The 17463-nt window shown below is 38.5% G+C and overlaps 1 protein-coding gene across 1 annotated transcript in view; it reads left to right on the forward strand.

The window, feature by feature from the left end:
• LOC108774928 (uncharacterized) overlaps positions 1 to 17463 on the forward strand; it is an 85423-nt gene that overhangs the window by 30935 nt on the left and 37025 nt on the right. Inside the window, exons 5-6 of the mRNA XM_018541175.1 lie at positions 150 to 222; positions 688 to 798. Of these exons, the coding sequence (XP_018396677.1) occupies positions 150 to 222; positions 688 to 798 (184 nt within the window). The remainder of the gene's footprint in view (positions 1 to 149; positions 223 to 687; positions 799 to 17463) is intronic.

Below are 17463 nucleotides of genomic sequence, written 5' to 3' on the forward strand. Positions count from 1 at the left end.
GGTGGCATCGCTGGTTGATGTAATCACAAACGCGACGCGTTCTCGTACGCACGTACGTCATTCGCACCGGGTTGTATGGTCGATATAGCACGTACGCGAAGCACGCAGCGGTAAGACCAGCGTAATTCTGGGGGTCCTTCTGATTCTAGGGTGCTCACCATCAGCTCGGATCTGCCCACTGTTCTGCAAGTGTTGAACGAGGTCGTACCTAATCTGGAGGAGGTAAGTACTGGACTCCTATCCTAAAGGCCTTCTATCTACACTCTAAAAATTGTCGATGTAAATTTAATATCACGAGTATCTATAATTCTCCCTGTATTGGTGTTAATATTAACACCATGATGAGAATTATATAAACATGACATTAAATCTACATTGATATTTTTAGAGTATATTATGCTTATTAGAAATTGCTCCGAGATCTTGGATGGAGAAAGAATTGACATGTGGACAATTTGGCCATTTGACCAATGTGATTAGTCAATTTATTCTCCGTCCGAGATCTCGAAGCGATTTTTAACATCGTAAATACACTTTATCTGTCTTTTTTTTAATCGTTTGTACGTGATACCGCGCGCTTTCATGTTCCCCTTAATCCAGTTCGTTCGGGATCGCGACGATCGATTCTTTCTACCGTAAATGTAACGTATCTCAAATTTCCACGATTTATTGTAGACACGATTTCAGAATGGTTCCCGCCATGGCAGCGACGAGATCGACGTGCGCATGCTGGTGCACCAGAGTCAAGCGGGATGCATCATCGGCAAAGGAGGTCTGAAAATCAAGGAGCTCCGTGAGGTGAGTCACTTATTCTCGATAATTATAACTCGTGATTAAAGATAATATAACGCGCTTTTCTTGGCGAAACAGTTAGTGCAATTTCACATTTTATTGCGTTTATATTAATTATTACATGAAAAAATCAGCGTAAATACAAAACGACATGAGTATGAGAACTGAGCAAGGGCAAAAAACATTCTTGTCGCTGAAATCCTTTTATATTTTCAAACTGTCAGCTCCAGTATCGGATATTTAATTTATCAATTGATACATCAAAGTAGTGACGTCAACAACTTGGAAGTAAATCTAGCTCATCCTTCGGCGGGGGGGGGGGGGCTCTCATGGAGCTTTTATTTTATTAACAATTCACCGGCGATCGCCAAGTTTTGCCTCCGTGCATGCAAACACTGAGATCAGTTTATGGACTTTAAAGCGTGTATTAACTTATTAACGAAGTGAGAGACAGAGAGCTCGAAACTTTGAGGTGAGCTTGTTTATAATGTATTTAAACTCTCTCAGTTTAATTATGGGTACAAGGGAACTTTCGCGACTCGTATATTGAAACGAAAATTTCTCGAACGATACACAAATTATTGATATTTAAAGATTTGTATTGAGAGAGAAAGAGAGAGAGAGAGAGGGGGGGGAGATGGAGAAAGAGATTATTTTGTTCCTCTCTATTCTGGGGATGGCAACAGAGTGGCGTAGCTCGATGGAACGACAATTAAGTCCTCTTTAATTAGCGATCTCTCCGACATTGTGGTTTGGATTTTACATAACGAACTCTATATTCGTCCGGATTTTCCAGTGAAGGACTTGGTCTGCCTGGCATGCTGGCTGGCTGACTAGTTGGCCCGTTCTGAAATATGCAACGTGGCCAAGTGGCTTGTTACGTTTTCACGTTCACGAGAAACAGAACCGAGCTTTTGTCTCGCCTCGAATCTGCGAGTGCTTAAGTTGAAATGCCGTCAATTTCTTCTTTCGTCGCGTCTCTCTCTTTCTCTCCAAATGATTTGTATAGCATTTTTCTTTTTTTTTTTTTTGAGCCGACTAGTTTATCATTAAAATATTTAAAAAGTCAATAATAAATTCGGAAAATGACGGTGTTGTTTTAAGATACCGTGTTATTTAGCAGCTAATTAAATTGTTGTGTAACTCTTGTTAACCTCAATTATTTTTCTCTATGCTTTAATTATTAGCATGATCAAATCAAGTGAAACAATAATCTGCTTGCATAAAACAGTAATCATATGTAAAGTGAAATTGCAACATGATAAATAAAAACGTTTTATAAAGCGTTTTTTCCTTTACGTAGTGGTGCATGCCGGCTAATTAAGCAGAGCACGTTAATCCACGAGAATTTTATTCACTGCGTATTTCTCCACTATTGCTATTATTACTCGGTTGCAAGCGAATTTAACAAATTCCATGCAGCGCCTGTATATTCGCGCAATGCGCGGAATAATGTTGTTTGGTAATTTGCTGAAAACTTATTCGTAATTTTGTCAGCCTCCCGGGTGAAGAGCAGCCGAGATAATTAGTCTATTAGAGTTTAGTTAACTGCCTCGTCAGATAATACATTTAAACGTATTGCTTGAAAGGGAGGGAGAGTTGGAACAATCGAATTTCGTAACACGTTGTTATATCAAAAAGAGAATCCGACGAGCTTTTATAATCAATCAGGAAAAATGTTTATTTATTTTATATGTAAAACGAGCTTGAAACTTTTTCGAAGATGTGGAGATGAAAAATTTCGCACAACAAACGAGGTAAAATCCGATAATTTTATTTGGCAGTCAATCAAAATTTATAGCGGAATAATTTAATGCGATTCATGAGAAGAAAAACAAGAAAATTGTCCTTTGTATTTTATAATAAAAGCAACCGACGCGAGTCAGGCCAGGAGATCCTTTACCTTCACTCCTCCCTTAAACGGAAGACACGGCACCGCCACTCGGCGACATCGCCGAGTCGTTTTATTTCGATTCCGCGGGGTTGGTAGGGGTAACTTTATTGATTTTGAGCGGGATTCCAACGCGGTCTTTTTTTTTTTTATCGTGTCATCGAGGATTCCGTCTCGCTGCCAGAAAACGTGCGGCTCTCTCTGATCGCCGGCTTTCTCATCGTCGGGGAGATAAAGATTGAACGGGTTGTTTATTATTCCGCGCGGGTGCGATGCGCGCAATTGTCCGGAATTCTATTTTATTTGCCCTTTTCCGAACGGCGGAGAGGGAAGGTTCTTCTCTCCCGTAACTTATACTTAGGCGCGAATGGAACGGTACAGATTGTCAAAACGCGGCTTGAATAGGCCGCAATTTTCTGCAAAATTGCCGCGCGAAAGGCTGTCCGAACGGTCTGTTTACCACACGAATTATTACGCGGCTGATACAACAATGCGTGACGATGTGACGCACGGACAATGCTCGGGACGGAATTGCGGACGATCGAAATTTATCGACTGGTTGAAGCACGCGCGAAAGCGCACGGAACCGCGGTTGCGGGTTTATCACCCCTAATTAACCCCTCGAGTTTCCCAGCCGCTCGATAACAGACTAGTTAATTGCAGAGTAGTGTGCGATTTCGGTTGACAACGTCAAACAACTCGAAACAACTCGAATCAATATTTGCTCGACGATAACGACGACGACGACGACGACGCTTAACTTACTCCGCTTGACCGACTTCCGAAACGTCGCTGTGCATTTCTGCCGAAAAATTCGCTGAATATCCTCGTTCTGCAAAATGCTACTTCCTATAAGTATTATTGAAATGGAATTTCCGATGATACGAGATCCCCGCAAGTAGATTAGATTTGTTTTTTATTCATGTATACTCTATTGAGAAAAACGACTCATGGCAAACTAATAATAAAGGATATAAATGTTATTGATTGTATTTAATGTGTTAGGTATATTAAAAATTAAGCAAAACTAGTTTCGACTTTACGAAGTCTTCTTTAGCCGCGTATGATTTACTAAAGTATAAATTTAATTAAACATAATAGCATTAAATGCCATATATAGATAAAAATTGACAGAGTCACGTTGTTTTTTTATTGCTGTGCCGGACTGCATCAGAACTTTTCTCCTCGCTTTTGTCAATATTAAACATACTCTCTAAAATCTTTAGAGTGGAATGTAATTCTAAAGAGTGAAATTCCACTTTTAAAAATTGATAATTCAGCTACTCTTTTTTTTACATTGGCTCATCATTCTTTGTCATTTTTTTAGAATTAGATTCTACTCTAAAGATTTTTGAGAGTATACTTATTTTATTTTAAATGCAAAAAATGTACACTAGTTATGAAATACGATTAAATACGAAGAATGTATTCAAATGTAAAAAATAGACTTAATGACTGATAAGTCCGAATACTTCTTGATAACAATGTCGAAGGAATGTGAAAAGAATACGAGACGTAGGAGAGAGAGAAAATATGCATGACACGAGGCGCGATGCGCTTGCATTTGTGAATATAATGGCGAACACGAACGTACACTTTGAAAAGGGTCCACAATATCGGAATTGTGTAGTCCAGTGATGCGCAACTTTATTAAAGGTCATTTTTAGAGAGCCACTTTTACACTGCGAAAAAATTGTTCGTTTAATTAAATTTAGTTTGTCTTTATTTTTTTCAATGAAGAATGTATACAGTGAGAAAAATGGTCTGGTCGGATTAAATAGTAATTATGTTGAAAAAATGGACGAATCAGAATTTTTTTTAGTTAAATCTACTGGAACTCTAATTGAGATAATTATAATAGAATTTCTGATTAATATTCTGGTAAAAATAAGGATTTTAGTAGATTTTATCAGAAATATTGTCTGAACCAGAATTCTGGTTATTTCAACTAGAATTCTAATAAATTTAACCAGAAAATTCTGATTCATTTTTAACCAGAAATTTTTTTTCAGTAGCATTTAAGTCAAACATATTTGACTTAAATATATATTTTCCAACCAAAAAAAGTGAAGACAAACTAAATGAATTTTGTCAAATAAACAATTTCTTTTCTTAGTACATATAAATAAATAAAATAGAGAGTGTTATTTTTCTCATAGATCTCTCACGTTTCGCGTTCTTTGCATCTCCAATGGAATCGATCATTGCCGTATAAAAAAAAGAGGAATCCAACAAACATCGCACCGGCGGAAAAAACGACCTGTCAATTGAGTCAAAACTCATATCTCGGGGCACCCATTTAATTTTGCAAAGGTTTCGTGGCTACGCTCGATGATACACTGAGCGAAATTCGTCATGTTCGTGCCAACGCGTGTATTCGTTCAATCAATCGACAAAAAATGCTGGTCGATACGAGAGGTATGCTTCGATGCTTTGCTGTTAGAGTCACGGTTGCCACCTTTCGACTAGTGTTTCACTGAAAACCGACGACTCTTCTGTCGGAAATTGATACACGAAAAAATGTCTCAGATTAATTATAGAATTTTGGTTAAAAATGGACAAATCAAAAATTTCTGGTTAAATCTACTAGACTCCTAGTTGAAATAATTGAAATTCCAATTTATATGATCAGAATCTTCTAGATCCGCACCAGATATTTTTCTCTAAAAACAAAAAAAGAAAGATTTAGTCCTCCTGCCGGAGATATCCTTCCAAAAACCAAAGAAAAAGCGACATGCGCACTAAGAAGAAGGGTCGTTAAAATTTGGAGCAGTCAGTAGAAGACTTGGTTAAAAAAAAAAGAACCGGAGTTTCCAGATGAGGTGGCAACCATGGTTTGGAGCCTGGGATCGACAACCGGGTCTCGGCGTTGCGCAACACAAGATTAATATGTTCGTCACAGAAACGCTATTTCGTGTACGATGGTGAACGTGCTCTCTTCCTCCTGCGGGAAGTCTACGCATAGTTCGGAGTACGCGGGTGTGCGTCAGGCATGCCGCATTAACGTATACGAGGAAGCCATATGTCCACTTGTGGTAGCTAATCATTAGGCGCACTCACAATGCAGTTCATCGCGTGCTAACCACACGTGTGCGTGTCATCAGGGAAGCGCGTTCTATCACGCAGCGACGTGTCCGCTGCTCGCGTATCTACAACCGCATGCACGATCTACATGCGCGATGTGGCAATTGCGTGGCTTCGCGTCGCAACCGATCTTCGATCTTCGTTATTCCGGTCGCGTAACGCAATCGCCAGCGGCGCACTAATTTCTACCAGAATCGCTATTCGGGCTCGTCGATTGGTTCAAGAAAAAAATCGGTCGCAACAGGTCACGCGGCGAATATGAACGCCGTCGCGCGTTGTTTCTTTTTACGGCGCACACACTTTTCCCTTTTTCTTTTTTTTTTTTAACAACTCCAACTTTTTATTGACAAACTTCATCACGGCAGTGGGGTCGTAAAGAGAGCGAAACTAGCTCGGGCGGCACTTTTCTCGGCGCATTCTTTCGTAGTGCTTTTTCTTGTGACAATACTTCCTTCCACTCGTCGTCTCGTCTCGTTGAGGTAGTCAAAGCTGATTCACAAGTTTCGTGCGTTTAACGGGAGAACGTGAGAGAAAGAGAGAGAGAGAGAGAGGGCGACGTACCGAGTTAACGGACAGGGGTGAGCAAAAAAAGCTCTCTTTCAGCGAAGCTCGAAATTAATTCCAGGAAGGTACACCAGATAATTATGCACACGCGATGCCTTTATTATCCGCCGACGCCGTTTTGTCTACGGCGCAGGTTGGGGCAGAGAGGAAGAGAGAATGAAATGCGTTGCACCGCAGAGACTGTAAAATTACGTTTGGATGCGTTTCCCGTGCATTCGATGTTTACGCGATCTTTTATGTAGCAAACAGATTGTTTCTTACGTCAGCGTCGAAAAGAGGGTGCCACTCGTCTTAAATTAAAATTAATTTTATACTTATGTATAGATATTTCCAATGAGAAGATTAATCGGTTGAAATAACAGTTTTTATCGTGAATAATTTCAATCACAATTAGATAAACGTCATTTATCGCGGACGGACGTGATTGACGTTACAGGCAGATATATACGACCGATATAAATCGGGCATATGTTCCTATAAATTTATTGTATTAGCGGGACGTGAATCGCGGCTTAAACAACCGCGATGTTTGATCATCGTAGCGAGAACCGCTCGTTTGACTCCTCGAAATGTTTGATTCAAACACTCGCGATTGAACTGTACGATTAATTAAAGTATCAAAATATTTGCCGCGTGCAATTCGCGTCAGTGCACACTGCGTCGATTTTATCGAGCAGCAGTGTGTCGCTCGTAAAAGGGATCCTCCGCGTCTCTCTTTCGAAATCCACTCTTCCGAGGTTGTGCCTATTTGAGCAATGCATTTGACAGCGTTCGTCTTTCTGAATGTATAAAAATACGACCGTCTCTCACGTGGAAGTTGCAAGAGGAATCGAGGCATTCTGGCGAGGAGCTCTTTCTCTCTCTCTTCTATTCTTTCAATCATTCGTCGCTTTGCCGCGTTAGGGAACACTCGTGGGCAACATGTGTTGCTATGGGCCTTTCTGGCGCTGAGGCCCCGCACCGCACGCAATCCCGAACAGGTGCTGCCGAACCAGGTAACGGACGGTTCCGAGCAGCTGCCACGCCAGGTGTAGCACTAGTCCCTGAGCTTCGCCGGTGACGCTCAACGCAGCAAGACGAGTCTTCAGGCTACTTTAACCTTCCCGTTTCCCTTCTCCTATGGCGAAGGTATCGCTCTGCATCCTTCTGCAGATCCAAGGATATCTCGTTCTCGTCGATGTTACTGGTTCGCAGTAACCCGCTGATGAATTTGCATAGTCGTACACAACAGAAATGAACTTTTTTTGCGAGATTACTTTGGCCATGTGATACTCGCATATAAAAATCGTAAACGCGTCAGTTTTATGAGAAAAACAGCAGATTTAGCTTTAGTTCACAGTTACCACAAAGTTGGAAATCAAAAGTAGTAATCACGGAAGAGTCAGGAAATTTTACAAAATTTTCTTCACTCTAAAGAAGCTTAATATGTCTATATTACATCTACGTAATTTTGGAATGCTACTAGTTTAACAATTAGATGCAAGTAGCGTCAGCAACGTTAATACGCTGAAAGAAAAAATTGACTGCTGCAATCAATTATGAATGTTATATTATATTTTACCATTTAATTTGCTGCAGCAATCAATCTTTTCTTCCAGTGTAGTAATTCATATTGCTATGTTAAGTTGCTCTCTCAATAAAATATTTGACAGTTTTCAAATCAGAGTGAAAATATAAAAAAGTTCAAAATATTATTGAAAGCACCAGGGAAATTTTGTCTGAAAATCAGAGAAAAGTTATGGGATTTTAGAGAATGAGAAATTTGTGACAACTCGTTGGCTTGGGGAAAAAAATGGAAAGAATTGATACTGCTGTGTGTGCAATAATTTCAAATAAGTTTTATTGAAATCCATATGTATGTCGAAAGCTCCATTCAACTGTCGAATATTCCAGCGATTTGCAATTTATTCCAAGTGCCGGGATAGTCTCGAGGGCGACTTAACAGGGGAGCGTTGCGCGGCGGAAACGGGCGTAGTGATTGAGCGGAATGGTGAGGCCTCTTTGTGGTGCTGAATGAGGTCCGGGTGTAGTCGTGACAGCGACCGAATTGAGCCAGGAGCGCATAGCGGATCCGCGAACCCTACCGCCTTTTCAGTAGTCGTTCGTTCGCACATACGTGAGGTTCTCCACGCTACGGTTCGGTTAACTCGCGTATAACAAGACACGATCTCAGTGCACACAATCCGAAGGATTTTTCGGAATTCCTGTGGAGTTTTCGTAAATTATGGGTACGTTAATTGTTCGATATTAATGGTTTACTTTCTAAAATCTTCGAAGCGGAATCTATTTCTAAGGAGTGGCAAAGAGAATTGAGCCTGTGTTGAAAAAGAGTGGCTCAATTATTAATTTTTAAGAGTGAGATGTTATCCTTTAGATTTCACTTCAAAGATTTTAGAAAGTGGTGTTGATTGGTTCTACTTACAATTAGTATCTGTACTTTTGCGATTTATATTCTCTGAAGTCTTTTATTATTCTTGAAATATTAATTAATCTACGCTCGCGTGTCAGTGTTAAACCAGTTTGTTTAATTATTACGAGATGCCAAGCGCTCTCGCTCTCTCGTTCTTTCTCTCTTTTTTTGGGATTCTTTTCGCTGTATCATATTGCAATCATTAAGAGTGCATTTCTTTGCGTTAACGCAGACATTTTTGAAAACTTTAGCTTTCCGTTAATAAAACATTTAAGAGAATCTATTGTAAAACTTTCCACCGTTGTTGTAACTTTGAACACAAAAGCGCACTCTATCGAGAACTACTAAACAAAACTTTCAAATATTAACCGGAGGCGGAAGCAAGTAGATACGGGCGCGTAGATGCAAGAAAGAAGCACGTTCATCCGTTTGCCCGCGTTGGGAATAGGCTACGCCGAGTAAACTCTCCTCTCGCGGTAGAGGGAGCTCAAAAAGTGGAGTTTGCGCTGAGATTTATAAACTGTTTATTAAAACAGCGAGAGAGAAACGATGGAAATAAAGTGTAGCGGGGAAACCGTAGAGAAAAATGAAGGGATCGCGAAAAAGAGAAGAGACTGTATTTGCTTTAAGCTGCGTCTGTTTGATGTATAAGATGCTGCGCGCTCTTTCCAGACACGCGTTTCCGCTTCCGCTTTTCCCGCAACGCAAATCGGTGGAGCATCGATGCTGAATTTAGTTCGGACGCATAATACTTGGCAAGAATTCCGTATAGTCGATTATGTAAATTGATTGAGAGACTCTCTCTTGTGTGGTCTGTCTGTGTTAGAGATATATCCGTTTATTTTCTCATCGCGTCGGTTTACCGTTATATTTCTGTTGCCACGTGGTATTGAACGTACATTGTTAGATAGAAAAAGAGCAACCCAATCCTTTAAATAAATAACATTATATTATTTTTAACTTTCATGTGTGTCAAAATGTAAATCGATCCATTTTTCTATATAGTTGCTTTTAAAATAAACAACGTCCATATTAATGTGCACTTAGTAAATAATAAACTAAATTTAGTCTTTAATATATTTTGTTGAGTTAATTGTTTAACTTCATTGTTTTAGTTAAATTAACAACATATTGAGCAGGTGAATTATATAGGTACTGAAAAAAATGTTTGGTAATAGCTACTAAACATTTAGTGAAATAATACCAATTAAATGTTTGATTAAAATAAAACTAAACATATTATTAATATATTTTACCGTTACAAATATATTTAATATTTGTTGTTACCAAATTTATTATTATGAATAATACTTACTAAATATTGTAAATATATGTAAAGGTGAAAAACATTTAACTAACATTATTTGACTAAACATTTAATAGTTATTACCAAACATTTTTTTCAGAAATATTGTAGTAATGATTAAAAATAACCCAAATTGGATATATGTAATTTGACTTATGAATTTAACAGTGTAAATGAAATTGGAAAAAGTAGACCAGATTATTTTTCTAATAGTACATCAAATTATTTTCCTCGCTAGGCGAGGCAAATAAAGCAATAAAATAACGAGAAAAACTCTTTCTTTAACGGCTATTTTATCGGACAGTCTTATCCATCGTTTAGACTCATAAGGCGAAACTCTATATTTGTCCTCTTAATAGGCTATAAAACTATACTATATACTATACTATACTTATACTATTAAATCTGTAGTGCCAAATATAATCTAATTTGATTTTCCGCTATTCGTACCTCGATATTGTAATTTTATACTAAAACAATGAATACATTTGAAACTATACATATAGTATCAATTTGACACTACATAGACTGCGTTCTACTTAACGCTTCATGACGCAGCTAGTATCAAATTGTGTGCGGAATTTGAATCACTTTTATTTTTTTTTATTTTATTCCAGACTTTAATTTCACACGAAAACACATGTGAATTCAAATTTATTGAAACTCGAGACTCTTACGCGATTTTTTCAACTAAATTGATTTCTGTGTAATTATATAGAGGGCGATATATATTGAAATATTTTCAGTCTATGCTAACGTCGTTTAAAAAAAAATGTTTAATGACCTACTCAAATTTAAACTGCGATACAGCGACAGTTTACTATAATGGGAAATAGGCGCTGATGAAATTTTGCGCTGGTGGATTACCTCACACGCGATATTCGACGAAAATCACATTTCATAAACGCTGGCGTCCCTAGGAACGGTAGATCTGTCGAATCTACCGGCCAGACAGAAACGATTGGTACTCGAAAAAAGGTAACAAACCAGATCGTGCTTGTCTCTTTCGTATGTTCTCTGGTTTACGTTGCAATCAGCGACGAAGGCTTCGCCAATACAATATTTTCGCGAATGCTATTTCACCGACATCAAATTCCACTGACAATACCCACCGACGTATACGTGCACCTATCCTACGTACTCGAAATTTTTGATTTGTTACGAAGGTAAAGTTCTCACAAAGACTTCTGGACCGAAATATTCTTTAAGGACGACGAAGTCGTTTTTCAACAGCATATCTGAAAGTGATATTTTTATTGATAGACATGCAAATATGATATTCAGTAATGTGACGAATCGATGAATGTTCAGATTACGTTAATGATAATAGTTTTATCGGTGACTTTTATGTAACTTTTTCATTTTCACCTTGGCACGAAGAAGAGACTGAAAGAGAGACTGGAATCTTTTTAGACACGCGGAATCGGGAGAAAATTGATCCGGAAGCTTTTATTATGTACACTTTCCACGTCTGTCGAGAGGAGCGAATTTCAGCGAATATACCTCACTTCTCCTCCATCTTCTCTTCTCCAACATGTCATATTTTAATTTTAAATCGCGTTCCGCGGAGAGATAAATCCCGTTCGCCGAAATTTCTCATAGCAGTGATTTTTTATCGCATTGATCTTACGTCTGCGCTTGCACTTCCCATAGAACATATTCAAGCATTCTTTTTACATAACAATCGCTTCGAAGTCTGATACGTTACTTTGCGAGGAAACTGTTTTTTACTTTAAATATCAATTTGACTTTCAAAATGTCCTCCACTCTTTCCTTTCCTTTTAAATAACGTAATTAAATAACACCGTCTTAATCCCTGTCTTTCGATAGATACGACATAATTATAATCCCATTCTCAGCGAATATTGCCGTGTTTGACTTCGTGAGAAAGGGCGGTGGTATAGAGAAAAAAAAAAAGTAAGCGCAGGCTCGTGTGTCATTACGCCGTACCTCTCGGGCGGAAATTTATGCCATTCGTGGAAAACGAACGGTAAAGTGTATGAGCAAAGGAAAAGAGAAAGAAAGGCTTGAGCCAGCAGGGGAAGAGGGGAAGAGAACTCGAAAATACGCAAGCGACCACTTTGCGCCGAGGACAATATTGTACGTTTCACCCTTCACTCCGTAAAATAAACAAATCCCCTGCCCGCATCGTATACGTCGTCACTCCCCGCGGGGTGTCCTTTTCGTCTCTCCACCACGGACGTTTTCGTGCATCGCGTCAGTCGAGTTACGAAAGGCAAATTTTTGCGATATCCTTGGTGCTTGTACGCCACTTTATTCCTGTACCCTCAGAGTCTCTCTCCAACGAGAGAGCGTACCTCATCGCTCTCCCATGGGAATTTCGCATAGAGGCGATTCGCGCACGTATATATGTATACATGTGCAACGTATACCTCAGCACGTGTGTCGGTGCACACTCGTCGCGAGACTCTAAGACTGTTTATTAAAAAGCTTTTAGCGATATTAGACTGTCCACTGAGAGGAGCTGAGCTTCTTCAAGATGAGCAGGACTCTGCCACGTGGCCGTCGTCTTTGATCATCGTCATGAGTGAGACTTGGTGTGCACTCGCTGTAAGACACTCCGAAACTGTAAATATAGAGGATATTGAAAACCGATGAATTCTTAGTTTACCTTTAATACAGTTTGACGTGAACAGATAATTTACGGTTTCGATTCTATATATTTTAAAAAATGTTTTTCCTGGGAGAAACTGAACTTCTCGAAAATGTTTGTCAATTCGTCCCTTCGGGAAGTTTGTTCGGGAAGTTTGTTTCTTTAGTTTACGAATGAAATGTTGTATAAATTGTAAATGAGATTTTTAGATACGCTTAGATAAGTGTTGAATTAAAAAATATTTCTATAATGTTTAATTTAAATATTGATGCTTCCTTTATGTTTATGCAAATTTTTATAAATGTTATTTATCTTTTGTTCGATACTTTTTAAATGTAATTTTCTTAAATTAAAAAAAAGTAAGAAAAAAGCTACCCAGGCAATAATAAAATTTATTAAATTTGCATTTCAAGAATACTTTAATTTTGCCTGGAAAATTAAGGAAACCTAGGAATTTTTTTCGAAGTTTGAATAGGCGTATTCAGATGATTTATAGATATTATTAAAATACTTTTATATGTATATATAATTGAAGAGATACCTAACGCTTCGATCATCGATTGATCCTCTTAAATTGACAAATAACTCTCGCAGTTCCGCCGATCTTGCAAGCCAAAGGGAAAAAAAATGCCCTTCAGCATTTCTTTCCCCTCATCCGCGATGACGCCGTCTGGAGTTCGTTAAAACGCTCTCGAAAAGCTGCGTACACAGCCGATGGCTGTGGTTCTCATTATTTGACCTCGCACTATTCTCTCTACTCCTCTCTACTTGCCCACTTTCTGATAACTTTAGGCACTCCGTTACTCTAACGGCCATAATCTCATGCGGATCGATGTTTCATCCGTATTACCTGAAGCGTTGATGCACTCCCGAGCATGAGTGCGTGATGTTCTCTGCACGTGCATCATCTCACGATGCATGTATCGTCGAAAACAGACGTTTCCGTATTGTTGTCGGCTACGAACATCTAGGGTGCGTTCCACTTGGCGCTTCAATATTCGCGAGCACATTATTTGTCTCTGTTTAATATTTGATAAACTACAATGGGTGTTTTCCATTTGGTGACACAAGTCGACGCAAATGTGCGTTCTATCTTTATTCGTTGAATATTAAGAAAGATATAATGGTGTTTGTCGACTTGTATTGTTAAATGGGAAGCACTCGCAGATGAAATAATGCCACACTGTTAAATTTGTAACGTCAAATTATTCAGTTTGAGTTATTTTTAATCATTTCTATAGGTCGCTGCTCCTATCCAATATATCATTAATTTGAATAATGGAGTTAAATAATTTAATTCAAGAAAATATATTAAATTTTACTCACAAAATTGGTTTGTTATTTACCTACTATAAAATATATACGTTAATATGAACGATGTTTACGATAAAACTAACAACAAAAATTGATTGATTTACACTTTGACATTGAGAAAAAATAATCTATATTTTAATAAATACTTATTTGAATAATGCCAACTACATATTTATTTACTGTAAAAAGTATATAGTCAATAAAGAAATGACAGTTAAGTCAAATTAATGGTCCTTGTATCAAATAAATATCTTAATATTTAGTTAACATCATTCAAACAAATGATTTTTTTAATTTAATATATTTTTTCAATGTGGCATTTAAAAATAACGAAATGTAAATTTAACTCGAGGGATGGAGGGTTACCATTACTCCTAACAGTACATGAGCGTTAAGTGAAACGCAGCCTAGAATATCACCGAATATCGCGTTTTTTCCACTAGCCCGGAATTCTTCGATCGATTTGCGACCTGTCTCTTCTTTCGTCGGAGGTGGACACATATCTGGCATCAGAAGACCAAGTGCTAAAATGACAGTTTCTCTCGGATTTCTATTCATACATACCCGAGAATAGTATTGCGAAATAGAGATTCCGTACAACGGGAACGAAACTGTGTATTTCCGGGTTTCGTTCCAACGTTACCTCGGGGCAACACAGGCATCCATTTGATCGTACTGTTTTCCGTTGCATCGTCGCGCTCGCCGACGTTCCGCAAACACGGTTCTCGCAACTTGACTGCAATTTCGTTCGCAATCTACTCCGTGTAAGTCAGCTCGATTGATTAGCGCGATTATACAATCATGAGAAAAATATGCGCGAAAAAATGGGCAGAACGCGAATCGATCGAATCTTTATTCGCAATTCAGCTGGAATATTGGACAAACTTCCCTTCTCATTAATCACACACGGAAAGAATTTGATAAACTTAAAAATTTAACTAGGTATAAATCTGAAAATATATTACTTTGTTGGATTATTCAAATTATTATATAGAACACTTAATATGACAAACAATAAACTAAAAAACAATAAACTAAAAAACAATAAACTAAAAAACAATAAACTAAAAAAATTTTTGACATTCTAGCGACCTGCTCGAGTATTCTATATAATTATTTTGAAAAAATGTAACAAAAAATATTTTTAGATCTGTATCTAGCAATACGGAAAAAAACTGTATGTTTATGTTGGAAATGGTCCATCCACGTTCTTGTTAACCATTTATGTTGAATTTTTTATCATATTTTAGTTTAAATTCAACACAAATGTGATTATATTGGGTCGGGGAAAAGTCTTTTTACATATTATATAAAAGAATCTTTATTTTACAATATCTTCGTTAAAAATGAACGAAATTTAAAAGAGGGGTTTTTAAAGCTTGAAATCTCTACTTTCGAAAGGTTACTATATTTTTTTTAGTTTCTGTGAGTTTGATAATTTTTACATATAAAAAATTACGAGCTGAAAAAGATGAAAAATTTTCTTTTCACTTTGTGGATCTTTCACGTGTCCCCCTAAAAAAACGAAAATTTCGCAATAATTGGTGGTTTGAACATACATATGTATGTGTAAAAGGATTTTTCTCCAACTCAATATTATTTAAAGATTTTGTATTAAATTGATATTCAACGTTTTTCTTAGTGTCAAAATGACAATTTATATGAGTTAGTGAATAAGTAACATAAAAGTGGTGTATTTTGAAACAAATTTTCTTTATTGTTATTCTTACACAATATCTGTCTCGATGTCTGTGTTATTTTTTAACGTCTTCATCTTATTTTAAATCGACACAAAAATTAGAGTGGCACATGCGAAATGTAGTACATTTGACACAAATTTTCCAACGGCATAAATTTTGTTCCGTGCAGAGTTGTAAATTTACACCGCGCCCGAAGGAGAACCAGAGAGATAGACCTATCTATCCTTCGCGGACAATTAAGTTTTTATCGTATTCATCTTCCTTCCTATCGGCGTGGATTTCTCGCGTGCTCCTTATACACACGCTCGGGCTGAACGTTGGCAAACAAGAAGAGCGAAAAACAATTTGCCGCATAAATCCGCATGCGTGCCGCGCGCTCATCTCGCGGCGCGTGAAATATCGCCGTCCTCGAGAACGCGGCGGGACGGCCTGCGTACATTTACCCAGAATATTTATTATATCCTCGGTCGCTACGGCGGCGGCAACATGTCTTATGATTCCAAGCGCGCCCGAGCACTTTGTCTTTCCTTCTACTGTCTGTTAACCCTTTGCGTATGCACCTGTTACCGCTGACGTTCCCCAGTTTATTTTTCTCCTCGTCACCGAGGAAAATAGCGACTTGTTACGGCGCTCTCTTTTAAAGCGTCTTATCTAAGAGGGATTGGAAAAATTGCTGCTTTTCGTGAGACCTGGGGGACGGGAGGGAAAGGTAAGTGCGAGAGTGGAACAGGGGGTGGACGGCAGCGCACAAAAAGCAACGGGGAAACTGCGGAGAACTCGTTACGTCCATTTGAGAATCCTCCTCGTTTCACCGCGGATTCGCTTTCTTTGCGCACCTCACTTTTCTTCCCGTTCTTTCCCGCTTGCAGGAGACGATTTTGCGGCGTGTTCTTGCGCCTCTTCTATTCAGTGGGGAAGCGTTTAAATCATGGTGGTGTCATCTGTCCATATCGTCTGTCAGCTTTCTGTCAATCTCTCTCTGTGACTTAATGGCTCCGCGAGCGACCGCGAAATCGAAAGCAGAATAAGCAAAAAATGCTTCCGAAACGCTAAATTTAACTGGCTCGCGTTACCTCGGTTTTCTTAGAGTGCCGTACATTAAGTTCTTTGAAAAATTTACGCTCTCCTCACGCCGAGACGTACATTGGTGTTTTTAAAGTTACTTTTCGCCAGGCGGATAAGGAGAGAGGGAATCGTGACCCTTCAAAAGGACGATATTGAGTTTCCGTTTCCTCGCAAAGAGAGCGACGGCGAGAGGTCGGCAAATAGAAATAAGAAAAAAAATCGTGCTTTTGCTCTGCTATCTAAATGTAAACGATTCTTTACCGCCGCTAACAGGGAGGAGGAGCGTCTCGAATTGGATGAGTTAAGAATTACACGGCGAACCTTACATAATTGAAATTATATAGGATATCGGAGAGTATAATTTAAGAGATATTTAATATCCAGAGAGATCTGAAATATGATCTCTCGTACTTGAATGTTTTCGTTTGCTTAGTTCGCTTAATTGTTGTTATCGGTGGCGATTTTTTCTACCGTTTTTTTTTTTTCCATCGTGTTCAGAGCACCGTGAATGCATTACGACGTCGCGAATGAAAGAAGACAATACGAACTTTCCAACATGTGATATCCGGCAGTATGCCGAGAGTGTCTCCGTTTACATATAGCGTCAAAGGATTCGCGAAGAGAGACAAAGGTGAAAAGAAGAGAGAAGGGAACGAAAAACGCAGAATGATGAGAGAGAGAGAAAGAGAGAGGGAGGGAGGGAGGGAGGGAGAGAGAGAGAGA

The sequence above is a fragment of the Cyphomyrmex costatus genome, unplaced genomic scaffold, assembly GCF_001594065.2.
Source record: "Cyphomyrmex costatus isolate MS0001 unplaced genomic scaffold, Ccosl1.0 scaffold1055, whole genome shotgun sequence".
Taxonomy (NCBI): Eukaryota; Metazoa; Arthropoda; class Insecta; order Hymenoptera; family Formicidae; genus Cyphomyrmex; species Cyphomyrmex costatus.